Below are 14,080 nucleotides of genomic sequence, written 5' to 3' on the forward strand. Positions count from 1 at the left end.
AGGCTATCAAACTGGAATGAAAGCCAGACTAACAAACTGGAATGAAAGCCAGACTAACAAACTGGAATGAAAGCCAGACTAACAAACTGGAATGAAAGCCAGACTAACAAACTGGAATGAAAGCCAGACTAACAAACTGGAATTAAAGCCAGACTAACAAACTGGAATTAAAGCCAGACTAACAAACTGGAATTAAAGCCAGACTAACAAACTGGAATGAAAGCCAGACTAACAAACTGGAATTAAAGCCAGACTAAACCAGTAGCTCAGATAGAGCCATCAGCAGTGGATTATTTTTTTACTTATCTATTTTTTACTTAACACTTATTTTTCAGAAAATTGCATTGTTGGTTAAGGACTTGTAAGTAAGTATTTCACTGTAAGGTGAAAGGCATTTCACCTGTTGTATTTGGCGCATGTGACAAATAACATTTGATTTGAGATACATGTCCTTCAAATGTTGATATTTGTTTGCATTGTCAACCAAACACAATTTAATATTACTTTTGTAAGACAGTAAATAGCCTAAAATTAAGACTGTTTTACAAACTAATGTAACATTCATCCTTAAAATGAGTAACACATCCATGGCCACATTTTGAGGTTACTGTAACTATAAATGTCTTCTTATGTGATCATATAAAGCGTGCATGTTCAAGATGGCATGCAAGGGTCGCCGCAGGTCAGTGGAGAGCTTCACATTGCTGTAATAATCTGTCAGAATCTCAAACGACATTGATCACTTGCACTATGTACTTTTATTGTAATCTCAACTGCAATCCAGGTTGTTTGGTTCTGCTATTAGACGAAGCACAGTGATAACACATTAATCTGATGTATGAATAAACAAAATATCTGACATTGTCTTCCCATTTTAACTTTGCGGTGCTTTTAAATGGTTGAAAGCGCAGAGATAAACATTTGGGTGAAAAATAAATGAAAAACCATACATTGGTTGTGAATTTAGATGGTTCAAAACATAGTGCTAACACACATTGGAAATGCAACACATTTTTTGTCTGTCTTTTTGAGTGGATGAATATAGCTTGTAATCTCATTGATCAACGTCTCAACCAAATATGACCTAATTATCCATGTTGAAACGACGTGGTGTGTTGTTTCAAACAATGTCTGTTTCGTTCCATATGATTGGACGGAGAAAAAAAAAACATTGATTAAAAAAAAACATGTTAACAGAAACTGCTCAACTTCAAAATAGGTTCTCAAGTCATGGATGAAAAACAGGCCAATTCTTAGGCCTAATGGATCATAGTCTCTAAGGAGGAGAGCGTGGAGAGATACAGCTCACTTTCACCCTGAGAACCATAAAGTGCTTATTGCCATGTCCAGCGTATTTTAAGAAGCCTCGGGTGAAAACAGGGTGGTCCTATTTTGTCTCCCTGCTCTCAACTGTGGCCACACTGTAAGAAAGACAGCATCCACTGTTCCAGTCCCCGACATGGAACCCACAAGGCAAAGGAAATCGTGGGAGACTAAGGAACACCTGGAGAAGATCTGTAATGCAGAGATGGAACTACTCATGGAAGGAACAAAACATAATAAGATCATGTGTGGATGACCTACAGTATGCTCCTCAATGAGTAGAAAAGGTTGAAGTCAACTAAATGAAGCTCTCAAGTGCCCCTCAGGATACAAGTCGTCTCTCCACCCTGGATGCTAGACGCGTCCGTGTCCTCATCACTGCCGACGCTGCTCCTGACAGAGATATTGGTGATGAATGAGTTCATCTTTAAGGTGTACTGGTTGCTGACGTTAAAGTATGTTAGACTGGGGTCGGGGATTTTAATGTCGTTATTATTGCATTGGTCGGTCTCGTTATTGCGCTGATCGGCATCCATGGTCTTTTGCCTCTGGTAGTACATGGAGAATTTGTTGAAGATAATGGTGATGGGCAGGGCCACCACTAGTATCCCACAGACGATGCATATGGTGGCCACCAGCTTCCCTACAACCGTCACCGGGCAGGTGTCGCCGTAGCCCACTGTTGTCATGCTAATAGTGGCCCACCACCAGCCTACGGGGATGGTCGTTATGTCCGACTCTTCTGACTCCTTCTCCACAAAGTAGATGAGCGCAGAGAAAATGGAGATACCCACAGAGAGAAAGAGAATCAGGAGGCCCACCTCGTGGTAGCTGTGCCTTAGCGTGGCACCCAGTGAGCGTAGTCCCACCGAGTGACGCGCCAGCTTGAGGATGCGGAAGATTCGCATCAGTCGCAGGATCTGAACCACCTTGCCCACGTTCTCCAGTTCCTCGTTCTCCTCGTCCACTGTCTCAAAGGCCAGTGTGGCGTAGAAGGGAACGATGGAAACAAAGTCAATGATGTTGAGAGCGTTGCTCATGAAATTACGGGCACACGGCGCCACTGCCAGCCGCACCAGGAACTCCACAGAGAAGCAGATGACGCACACAGCCTCGAAAATGGCCAGCACCGGGTCTTCAATCTCCTTGTCGTTGAGGTCTACCTGGTGGAACTCGGGCATGCTGTGGACGCACATGGCCACGATGGAGGTTAGCACCACAGCCAGCGAAGCCACGGCGATCCCCTTGGCCAAACATGAGTAGCCTGGGTCCTCCAGATGCAGCCAGATGTTCTTGCGGACCTCCGAGCACCAGGTACCCTCGAACTTCTCCAGGTCCTTGTCCATAGTTGAGAGCTCCTCCATGGATGAATCAATGCTCCCAAACTGCTGCTGGTCCCCGCTCCTCCGGTCCCAGTCCTTGTCCTCTGCAAACTGTCTCTGCTCCTGAAACTTGTTGCTGCAGCAGGAGTCCAGGTGGAGCTCCTTGATGCCCCAGTACTCAATCTCCTGGCTGAAGGAGAAGACGCACAGCTCCTCCATCAGGTGGATCTTGCCCGTGTGGTAGAAGTTGAGGACATTGCGGAAGAAGCACGGGTTGCGGTCAAAGTAGTATTCCCTGTCGGTGGGGCTGAAGTCGTCGCAGAGCTCCAGGATGGCCTCCTCGGAGACGCAGTACAGCAGGCGTCCCAGGCGGGTCCTGGGGAAGCGCTGCAGGATGCTGCGCTCCACATGCTGCTTAAAACCACCGACGTTCAGGTTGAGGAAGCTATCGTCCGGGCCACACCTGTGAAGGATCTGGCCGTACTGCATGGTGGAACTGTGGCATGGGTGGTGCCTTTACAAGAAGGGAGAGGAGGTCACTGCTCAATGCTGGCTCAGGTCACTTCCCAGCTGAGGATCCATCACCTACACAAGGAAACAGGATGTAGACGTCAGTAACCGACACGAAACACAGCATTACTACACTATCTCTGTTTCAAACCGTGAGATCAAGAAGAAAATATTATTTGCACACTTTTAGAAGAAGGTCCCCTCATTTCATACATTGTGTGAATTAATTATTGTTGCACAATAGAGTTTGGTTCTGAAACTCACCAAACAAATATACATTATTGACATACTGTATCATAAATAATTGTGTCTTATAAAACATTATACACTGAACAAAAATATAAACACATGATGTAAAGTGTTGGTCCCATGTTTCATGAGCTGAAATTAATGATCTCAGAATTTTTCTCTCAAACGTTGTGTACAAATGTGTTTACATCCCTGTTAGTGAGCCTTTCTCCTACGCCAAGAGAACTCATCCACCTGACAGGTGTGGCATATCAAGAAACTGATTAAACAGCATGATCATTAAACAGGTGCACCTTGTGCTAGGGACAATAAAAGGCCACTCTGAAACGTGCAGTTTTGTCACACAACACAACAAGATTTGAGGGATCATGCATTTGGCATGCTGACGACAAACATGTCCACCAGAGCTGTTGCCAGAAAATGTAATGTTAATTTCTCTACCATAAGCCACCTCCAAAGTTGTTTTAAAAAATTTGGCAGTACATCCAACCGGCCTCACAATCGCAGACCACATGTAACCATGCCATCCCAGGACCTCCATATCCAGCTTCTTCACCTGCGGGATCTTCTGAGACCAGACAGCTGATAAAACTGAGGAGTATTTCTCTCTGTAATGAAGCCCTTTTGTGGGGGAAAATGTATTCTGATTGGCTGGGCCTGACTCCCCTGTGGGTGGGCCTATGCCCTCCAAGGCCCACCCATGTATGCGCCCCTGCCCAGTCATGAAATCCATATGTTAGGGCTTAATGAATTTAATTAAATTGACTTATTTCCTTATATGAACTGTAACTCAGTAAAACCATTGAAATTGTTGTATGTTGCATTTATACTTTTGTTCAGTATAGTACTGTGCCTTCTCATTGTGCTTACATTACAGTGCTTTCTTTATATGACCATGATACCTTGATATAAGTTCCACAGTGTTGGGTTCATTTAAACCCAAATTCATGCAACAAAAAAATAATTTTAAACAATAAATATCACATATTCATGCTACAATCACTGTGCTTCATAAACGCACGTTATCCAACTTAAAAAAAAAATCTGATTTAAAAAGTATAAAAGATACATTCTTTCAGTTTCTTCATTTATTAATTTTATCTTAAAAATATATATAACAGACCCATATACCCTTACCTTGCAGAGAGAAAAGTATAACAAGCAGTTCAGACCAAGAACGTACCTAAATCAATTTAATAATGAATAATTCGAAATATTCAGAAGAGTTGCATCTGAAGTTAATACGACACAATACAAACTATAATAAAACCAACTGCACAGTTCACTATCTAAGAAAGTTAATGATAGACTCCCCACAAACAACAAAAACTCAAGAGTCACATAGCCTACCTGTCTTTATATTACATGACATTATTCCAGAGGCAATATATACATTTTGGCAAACTTATTTTGCTGAAAGGCACTTCAACTCGCGCTCCTGTTCCTTTCATGTCTCATCACACTGTTTCAGCCGGGATGCTCCGGGCGTTTAGAAGAGGAGCTAAGTGATTCAGTGGCCAAGGGCAGGATCAATGCGTCACTCACTGGTCCATTTTCTAGTGGCGTGCGCGCTGCGTCCCATGAGCCGACGCACGCGGCAAATAAACTGAGTAGAAATCGAAGTGAGATCTCACATTTCAAGGATATTCAGTTTAAATTCAATTTGAAACTCGTAACGTGCAAGAAATGCTGAATTTACAACTCCAAAAACAAGATAAACAAAGCGTTTTGCACGAGGGCTTATTATTAGTTGACATTGACAAATCTTTCATGTTTAGGCTACTTATATGTTCGACTACTTATTCACCCCAAAAACATGACCAATACCATAGTGTAGGACAATATTATGCTGTATAATGTTAAATGCTATTCCCTTACTAGTCCCTCCTATTTTCCACATATTTCTCATGACATGAGCCTACCTATGTTTCTATCATAACATTAAGATATAAATATATTCTGTTTATGAGTGAATCGCCTATTATAGACTCATCTAAGGGGCGTTCCACAATCTACTGACAGCAAAGCGTGGCAAGACTGGGGATAACTGTCAACTGGGAAAAGTAAACCAATAGAAATTGTATCTTTGGTTGAATCAAGTTTCCAATTCATTTGTCATGTGTAAAGAACAGATTGGACAAACTGATAAAGTAGCAAAGAGAAACAGGCCTATGCATCATCAGACATTCAGTCAGCTCGTCGCCACACGGCCTGTGGGTTGAAACTATCTCATGGGCCATTTAATTAAAGCTGGAGTTCTTAATGGTGAAACAGCCATTTTGTGATATGATAATAGCAAAGAAATGACTGCAAACAATGAACACTGTTTCTCCCCAGGGACATCATCGCATGTTTGACAGAAGAGCACAATATTTTTCTCATGCTGCGAGATGCTCCACAGCTCGGCAACAAAAACCCATGACAACGGTAGTGGTGTAAACAAACACTGTATAGCTTCAAAACATGGTTAAAACTATACGTTTGATCTCATGGATGGCCAGCCTTTTTGCTTTCAAAATTCTGTCTATAAATTTGAGTGGTTACATTTTTCTTGCCCTATCCCTCAGCTGTTTACCAAAACAAGTGGCAGGCAGCAGGTTTGTTGTTTTCCTATTTGCTAACATCATCATCTGGTCTGTTGAAAACATTTTATGACCTTGGTCCTTGATAATACAGAGGGTAGGAGTGGAGGGCAGTGCAAGAGCAGTTAGTGTATTGTCCTCTAGAGAAGGCAGCTTCCATAAAATTAGCCTCTATCTCCATCTACAGGTTTAACATGGGCCATGCAATGGTATCTACCAGAGCCTTCTACAGTCAACAAAAAGACTGGTATCCACAAGCGATGGTTGTTTTAACAGGCGTATCATCTCCCCATCGACTGTAATAATAATACCACAACACTACAACCATAACACACAATAACAGGATTGTTTATAAGGAGAGATGGTGTCCATTTTCTCAGCATGCAAAAGAAGCACTTAAAGTAATTGTCGAGTGAAGATCTCACGTTTAAAAGTTCATATTACATTCAGTTGGACAACTGACTAGATATCCCCCTTTCTCCTGCTTAAAAAATGATGTTATCTATTGCTCCCTGTGTGATACCAATTGTGGACCATAGATGGCAGAAATAGACTGTACTCAAGCAAAACATCCCACTCCTGTTGCCAGCCTGACCTTGATCAACCTGATTTGAAGTTGGCTGGGTTTCCAAGGCAACAAACAAAAGATCACAGGGAGGGAGTACCTGTATGAAAAAATCATTTTCCATTACGTGCTTGTTGACATTAATTACATGACCAAATTTCTATTTAAGTCAGTTGAGAACAAATTCTTATTTACAATGACAGCCTACAACTGCTTTGTTCATGGGAAGAACAACAGATTTTTACCTTGTCAGTTCGGGGATTCGATCCAGCAACCTTTTGGTTACTGGCCCAATGCTGTAACCACTAGGCTACCTGCCGCCCTAAACAGAGTTTATAAGAAAGTTTGGCAAACTCAGACCAAGCTCATTCCAGGAGATGAAATTCCTTCAACATTGGTGGTTAATATCATTGACATTAAGACAATCTCTCTGATTAGCATAAGTGCTCTACCAGCAGGTAAAGGTGGATTTCAAAGTCACCTGGTAGGTCCAGTATAAACCTCTTTCCAATTAACAAATAAAAGTGGAACAAATAAAACATGCAACAAAAAGATTCATATGTTATTTCATTTAATATACATTTTTATCAATATAAAAATGACATTCCATGTAATTATGTAAAGACAATATACTAAAATGGGTCCCTTTTCTTCAATATTTTGTTCAGTAAAAATTAAGAGTAAGAGTTTTATGAAACCAGTTGCACAAAATGTGTATGCGGCGACATGTCACAAAAACATTTTAGTCTTTCAAATCTTTAAAATTAAGAGAACATCACTGCTTAATAAGAGTTTTAAAAAATAGATGTGTGATATGTACTGTCAACAAACAAATGTAGCAAACCACATGAACATAAAAAAAAAAATTGGAAACCTTAGTGCAAGATAAATGGAAAAAAAGTTTAAATAAATTGATGAATATAATTACACTGAGTTCTGTATCAGGCTACTATTTGAAGTATTTCATCTAATAGACAGAGCTCCATCATGTTGACACCCCATGCCAATCCATAATCAATACATTTGTTATGCAAAACAAATGAAGTGCTGACTACTGGACTGGCTGACATGAATGGTGTGTGTCAGATACACAGATCTCTAGTACACTGCAATAAGGACGGAATTAGTGCCTTCAGGAAGTATTCACACCCCTCGACTTTTACACGTTTAGTTGTGTAACAGATTGAATTTTAAATGGATTAAACTAAGATTTTTTTTTGGTCACTGGCCTACACAAAATACCCCATCATGTCAAAGCGGAATTATGTTTTCGAAATTTTTACAAATTGATAAAAAAAAAATGAACAGCTGTCTTGAGTCAATGAGTATTCACCCCCTTGTTATGGCAAACCTAAATCATTTCAGGAGGAAAACTTTGATTAACAAGTCACATAATAAGATGCATGGACTTACTCTGTGTGCAATAATAGTGTTTAACATGACTTTTGAATGACTACCTCATCTCTGTACCCCACACATACAATTATTTGTAAGCTAAGCACAGGCAAACTCCTAGATGAAAACCTGGTTCAGTCTGCTTTCCACCAGACACTGGGAGATTAATGAATCTTTCAGCAGGACGATAACCTAAAACACAAGGCCAAATTTACACGAGAGTTGCTCACCAAGAAGACACTGAAGGCTCCTGAGTGGCCGGGGTACAGTTTTGACTTCAATCTACTTGAAAATCTATGGCAAGACCTGAAAATGGTTGTCTAGCAATGATCAACAACCAATTTGACAGAGCTTGAAGAATAAAAAATAAAAAATGGCCAGATGTTGCACACTACCGATGTGGAAAGCTCTTAGGGACGTACCCAGAAAGACTCACAGCTGTAATCACTGCCAAAGGTGATTCTACAAAGTATTGACTCAGGGGTGTAAATACTTATGTAAAATTAGATATTTCTGTTTTTCATTTTCAATAAATTAGCAAACATTTCTAAAAAACAGTTTTCACTTCGTCATTATGGGGTATTGTGTGTAGATGGGTGAGAATTTCTTTAAATCCATTTTGAATTCAGGCTGTAACAACAAAATGTGGAATAAATCAAGGGCTATAAATTAATTCTGAAGGCACCGTATTTAGTTAGCCTGAGTGTAGTGTGAGCCAATGTATGTGCCGTAGCTGCCCTGTTCTTGGGGCTTATCCTTGGAAACTCAAAAGTTTGCAGTACTGATTGACTTAAAGATCTTGGACTTTATGCCAGCGAGCTGTGGCACAGAGGGCAGAAGCTGTGGCTGCCAATCTCATTTTCCAGTGCACAGTGCTTACACACGCTGCACATCCAGAACTGATACTCTGAGATGGTCCAGCCGGTCACGATGCAGGTGGGCAGCTTCCCCTCAGCCCTGGAAGAGAACAGAATGATGGTTGGAGAAGATGAAGCTTTACTAACTACAGGCCTGTCATGTGGAACAGTGTACGTTTTGCTAATACTTTGTTTTACCGGTTAAAGCTGGTACCTTCCCGGTATGTATATAGTACTAACTAAGACACTATGTGGCAACAATAAATACTATCTGGTACTTACCTGAAAGGATTCAACTCAATCGGTATCTACATAGTACCAATTGTTACCCAGGGATGCTTGTGTCACTGAAGCTCAAAAAAAACCCAAGTGTAGAATGATCAGGTAATTACCATTTAACTACAGTGCCTTGCGAAAGTATTCGGCCCCCTTGAACTTTGCGACCTTTTGCCACATTTCAGGCTTCAAACATAAAGATATAAATCTGTATTTTTTTGTGAAGATTCAACAACAAGTGGGACACAATCATGAAGTGGAACGACATTTATTGGATATTTCAAACTTTTTTAACAAATCAAAAACTGAAAAAATGGGCATGCAAAATTATTCAGCCCCTTAAGTTAATACTTTGTAGCGCCACCTTTTGCTGACTAATGATGATTACAAGCTGTAAATCGCCTGGGGTTCCTTGTTCTTCAGTTTTGCTTTTAACGGATCTGAGAGACTGAAACTTGATTTTCCCATTCATCTTCTTGCAAAACAGCTCGAGCTCAGTAAGGTTGGATGGAGAGCATTTGTTGATTCTTCACAAAAAAATACAGTTTTATATCTTTATGTTTGAAGCCTGAAATGTGGCAAAAGGTCGCAAAGTTCAAGGGGGCCAAATTCTTTCGCAAGGCACTGTAAGTAAGTACTACAATGAGACAGCCATAGTTCTGTTATATAACTTGGACAGAGCAATTACACAAGACACGGTTGGAACCCGCGCAGGGCTTTCTCCAACAAGGGGAAATGACCACAATGTATATTAGTAATCCCTGATGATCAGGGAGAGAGGGAGGGAGGGAGGGAGGGAGGGAGGGAGGGAGGGAGGGAGGGAGAGAGAGAGAGAGAGAGAGAGAGAGAGAGAGAGAGAGAGAAAAAAAGAGTGTAACTGTAGCTATCAGTGGTAAAACAGTCCAAGTCTATGTTCAAGGGGGAGGTTTTAGCAGTCCAGACCAGGGTACAAAATGGACAGGGTTTAGCAGTCCAGACCAGGGTACAGCAGTCCAGACCAGGGTACAGCAGTCCAGACCAGGGTACAAGATGGACAGGGTTTAGCAGTCCAGACCAGGGTACAAGAAGGACAGGGTTTAGCAGTCCAGAACAGGGTACAAGAAGGACAGGTTAAGCAGTCCAGACCAGGGTACAAGAAGGACAGGGTTTAGCAGTCCAGACCAGGGTACAAGAAGGAGAGGGTTTAGCAGTCCAGAACAGGGTACAAGATGGACAGGGTTTAGCAGTCCAGACCAGGGTACAAGAAGGACAGGGTTTAGCAGTCCAGAACAGGGTACAAGATGGACAGGGTTTAGCAGTCCAGACCAGGGTACAAGAAGGACAGGGTTTAGCAGTCCAGAACAGGGTACAAGGAGGACAGGGTACAGCAGTCCAGACCAGGGTACAAGAAGGACAGGGTTTAGCAGTCCAGACCAGGGTACAAGAAGGACAGGGTTTAGCAGTCCAGAACAGGGTACAAGATGGACAGGGTTTAGCAGTCCAGAACAGGGTGCAAAATGGTCAGGGTTTAGCAGTCCAGACCAGGGTACAGCAGTCCAGACCAGGGTACAGCAGTCCAGACCAGGGTACAGCAGTCCAGACCAGGGTACAAGATGGACAGGGTTTAGCAGTCCAGACCACCAGGGTACAAGATGGACAGGGTTTAGCAGTCCAGGCCAGGGTACAGCAGTCCAGACCAGGGTACAAGAAGGACAGGGTTTAGCAGTCCAGACCTGGGTACAAGATGGACAGGGTTTAGCAGTCCAGACCAGGGTACAAGAAGGACAGGGTTTAGCAGTCCAGACCAGGGTACAAGAAGGAGAGGGTTTAGCAGTCCAGAACAGGGTACAAGATGGACAGGGTTTAGCAGTCCAGACAAGAAGGACAGGGTTTAGCAGTCCAGAACAGGGACAAGAGGGTTTAGCAGTCCAGACCAGGGTACAAGAAGGACAGGGTTTAGCAGTCCAAAATAGGGTACAAGATGGACATGGTTTAGCAGTCCAGACTAGGGTACAAGGACAGGGTTTAGCAGTCCAGAACAGGGTACAAGATGGACAGGGTTTTGCAGTCCAGACCAGGGTACGGCAGTCCAGACCAGGGTACAAGATGGACAGAGTTTAGCAGTCCAGACCAGGGTATGAGATGGACAGGGTTTAGCAGTCCAGACCAGGGTACAGCAGTCCAGACCAGGGTACAAGATGGACAAGGTTTAGCAATCCAGACCAGGGTACAAGATAGACAAGGTTTAGCAATCCAGACCAGGGTACAAGATAGACAAGGTTTAGCAATCCAGACCAGGGTACTGGAAGGACAGGGTTTAACAGTTCAGGCCAGGGTATAAGGACAGGGTTTAGCAGTCCAGATTTATGTTCAAGATGGACAGGGTTTAGCAGTCCAGACCAGGGTTCAAGATGGACAGGGTTTAGCTCTCACCCATTAAGCCACCCGGCAGGCAAGCTCAATCAAGCACAGCTAAAATATTCATTAATTATGGCTTGGGGCGCAATTTTCATATCCGGATGAAAAGTGTGCCCAAAGTAAACTGCCTGCTACTCAGGCCCAGAAGCTTGGATATGCATATAATTGGTATATTTGAATATAAAACACTAAAGTTTCTAAAACTGTTTGAATAAATTCTGTGAGTATAATAGAACTGATTTGGCAGGCGAAACCCCGAGCACAATCTATCCAGGGAAATTTTTGTTTGAGGTCAATCTGTTTCCCATTGGTTATCTAAGGCAAGGCCGTTTTAATATAAATATCCTTGCAGTTCCTATAGCTTCCACTAGATGTCAACAGTCTTTAGAAATTGGTTGATGTTTTTCTTTAGAGAAATGAAGAAGTAGCCCTGTTATTTTCCTGTGTCACTCCAGGTGCACTCTAATGATTTGGTGCGCACGACCTGGAACATGCTTTCTTTGTTTTCGTCCGGTATTGAACGCTGTTTATCCCATCTTAAATTTGATCGATTATTTACATTAAAAAATACCTAAAGTTGTATTACGAAAGTTGTTTGGACAAGGATTACAGGTAACTTATGAGATATTTTGTAGTCATGTAGTGTGAGTTGGAACCAGTTTTTTTCTGGATCAAACGCGCCAAATAAATTGACATTTTGGATATATAACGACGGAATTAATCGAACAAAAGGACCATTTGTTATGTTTATGGGACATATTGGAGTGCCAACAGAAGAAGCTCGTCAAAGGTAAGGCATGAATTATATCTTTATTTCTGAGTTTTGTGTCGCGGCTGGCGTGTTGAATTATGATTGTCTGTGTTTGTTTGATGGGGTCCTCAGATAATAGCACGGTTTGCTTTCACCGTAAAGCATTTTTGGAATCTGACACTGCGGTTGGAATAACAACAAGTGTAGCTTTAATTTGGTGTATTGCATGTGTGATTTCATGTTGTCAAATCGATCCCGCTAAAGGGATTTGATCCATAAGAAGTTAAATATATATCCTACTTGAACCCAGGCCTGTAATGCAGTGGTCATGGCCCTCACCCCTCAGGAGCGTTGTCCAGTCCAGACATGTGGTTGTTCTTGGGGCTGTGTTTGGTGAAGATCTCCAGAGCCAGGTCTTCGTAGAGCTGTCTCTGCTCAGGGCTCAGGCTCTCCAGGGACTCCAGCTTGATGAAAGCTCTGGAACACGTACTGAAAGCCCGGTTGGCTGACGAGCAGATGGCCAGCAGGGAGTAGATCTCAACCACTGGGATGATGTCCTCGTAGTCCCGTAGGTGGAGAGCTGGAGGGGAGATTAGTTGAGTATTTACAGTTCATTTTAACATCTTGTGTATACTCGCCTTGTCCTAAGGGTAAACATTTTTTACCCGCCTTCACTAAACCCCTAAAATAAAGCAGCTTAATTGAATTTTAAACCCCAAATCTATTTTGCATGAAGAAACAACCTGTTATTCATCACAAAACTGTGTGAATATCTGAGGGTTTCCCCTCTTCACAATGCAGAAAGACTGCATTTAATCAGTGGACACCAGTTGTTTTTATTACAACACACCTATCATAATTGTTTTCTTTACTAAAGTAGAGGTTTATTATTACTATTATTATTGCTAAAGTTACTGCATAGGTGTAGTCATTTATTTTTTAGAAAAAGATAGCACTTGTATAGCCTAAGAAAGTAGCAGAAATGTGCAGAAAGTAGTTTTTAATTAATTTTATTGAAGGGAAACAATAACAGTCTTACTTTTTTGGCAACATAGTGATATATTCTTATATACTGTAAAATGAGGAATTCAACTACAAAATACTAGTCTTCTCCCATTTCTTTTTGAACCATTGCCCCCACCCACAAGGTGTATAAACAACAACAATAAATAAGAATAAAATAAGATGATAGATACAAAACAAAAATTTGAAGATCATAAATCAATCCACTCTAATTAGCACATGTAGAACAATATGCAAGTGTGTGTGCATGGACTTTGCAGATGCATTTCTCACATGTGCAGCACATAGTATGTTGTTTTACAGTCCTTTGGGGGGAATAATTGGCATCTCCTCCTCTTGCCTTCCCCAGCTGCAGCCTCAGGTGGATCAGGACAAGATTCAGCCCCCTGAACAGCTTTCACAAGCGCTGCAGAGGCTGCTGTGCAGGGGAGGCGCTCCCTTCAATTGAATGTGTTACAAGTGCCTTTCCCAGCTGTTCCAGGAACACCCTCCTCTTGTTCTGCTTATCAGGCATCCAGGTAGGGTTGATCTTGGTCCATATCATGAAGGCATTGTATGAGGACACATCAATGATGTTATGGAAGCTGACCAGGGGCCAGTGGGCAGTCATCCTCCTGCAGCTGTAAGTTCCAATCACCTTGTCCAGGTTTTCCACGCCTTCTTTCTTGTGGTTGTAGTCCAGGATGATGGCTGGCTTCCTGTCCTCACGATCAACGATCTCAGCCGTTTGGTGCAGTGTGCTCAGGAGGACCACATTCTTGTTCCTCTTTGGGAGGTAAGAAACTAGAGTGGTGGTGGGGGTGAAGGCAAACGTTTGATGAGAAGGCCTC

At 42.2% G+C, this 14,080-nt stretch overlaps 2 protein-coding genes across 2 annotated transcripts in view; both read right to left on the reverse strand.

Annotated features, from left to right (window-relative positions):
- Window positions 1–1,634: 1,634 nt before the first annotated feature.
- On the reverse strand, window positions 1,635–3,134 carry LOC135507526 (potassium voltage-gated channel subfamily S member 3-like). Its single transcript, XM_064927033.1, has one exon. It carries the CDS (start codon window positions 3,132–3,134, stop codon window positions 1,635–1,637), a length of 1,500 nt encoding a protein of 499 aa, XP_064783105.1.
- Window positions 3,135–7,105: 3,971 nt separating this feature from the next.
- Window positions 7,106–14,080, reverse strand: part of wdr35 (WD repeat domain 35) — a 51,118-nt gene continuing 44,143 nt past the window's right edge. Inside the window, exons 27-28 of the mRNA XM_064928725.1 lie at window positions 12,567–12,807; window positions 7,106–8,903 (exon numbers count right to left, since the gene is read on the reverse strand). Coding sequence (XP_064784797.1) covers window positions 8,753–8,903; window positions 12,567–12,807 — 392 coding nt within the window. The 3' untranslated portion in view covers window positions 7,106–8,752. The remainder of the gene's footprint in view (window positions 8,904–12,566; window positions 12,808–14,080) is intronic.

The sequence above is a fragment of the Oncorhynchus masou genome, chromosome 21 (genome assembly GCF_036934945.1).
Source record: "Oncorhynchus masou masou isolate Uvic2021 chromosome 21, UVic_Omas_1.1, whole genome shotgun sequence".
Classification (NCBI taxonomy): Eukaryota; Metazoa; Chordata; class Actinopteri; order Salmoniformes; family Salmonidae; genus Oncorhynchus; species Oncorhynchus masou.

Bases quoted from the DNA above. Each gene is read 5' to 3' on its own strand.
- LOC135507526 (XM_064927033.1), bottom strand. From the start codon at position 3,134: ATGCAGTACGGCCAGATCCTTCACAGGTGTGGCCCGGACGATAGCTTC.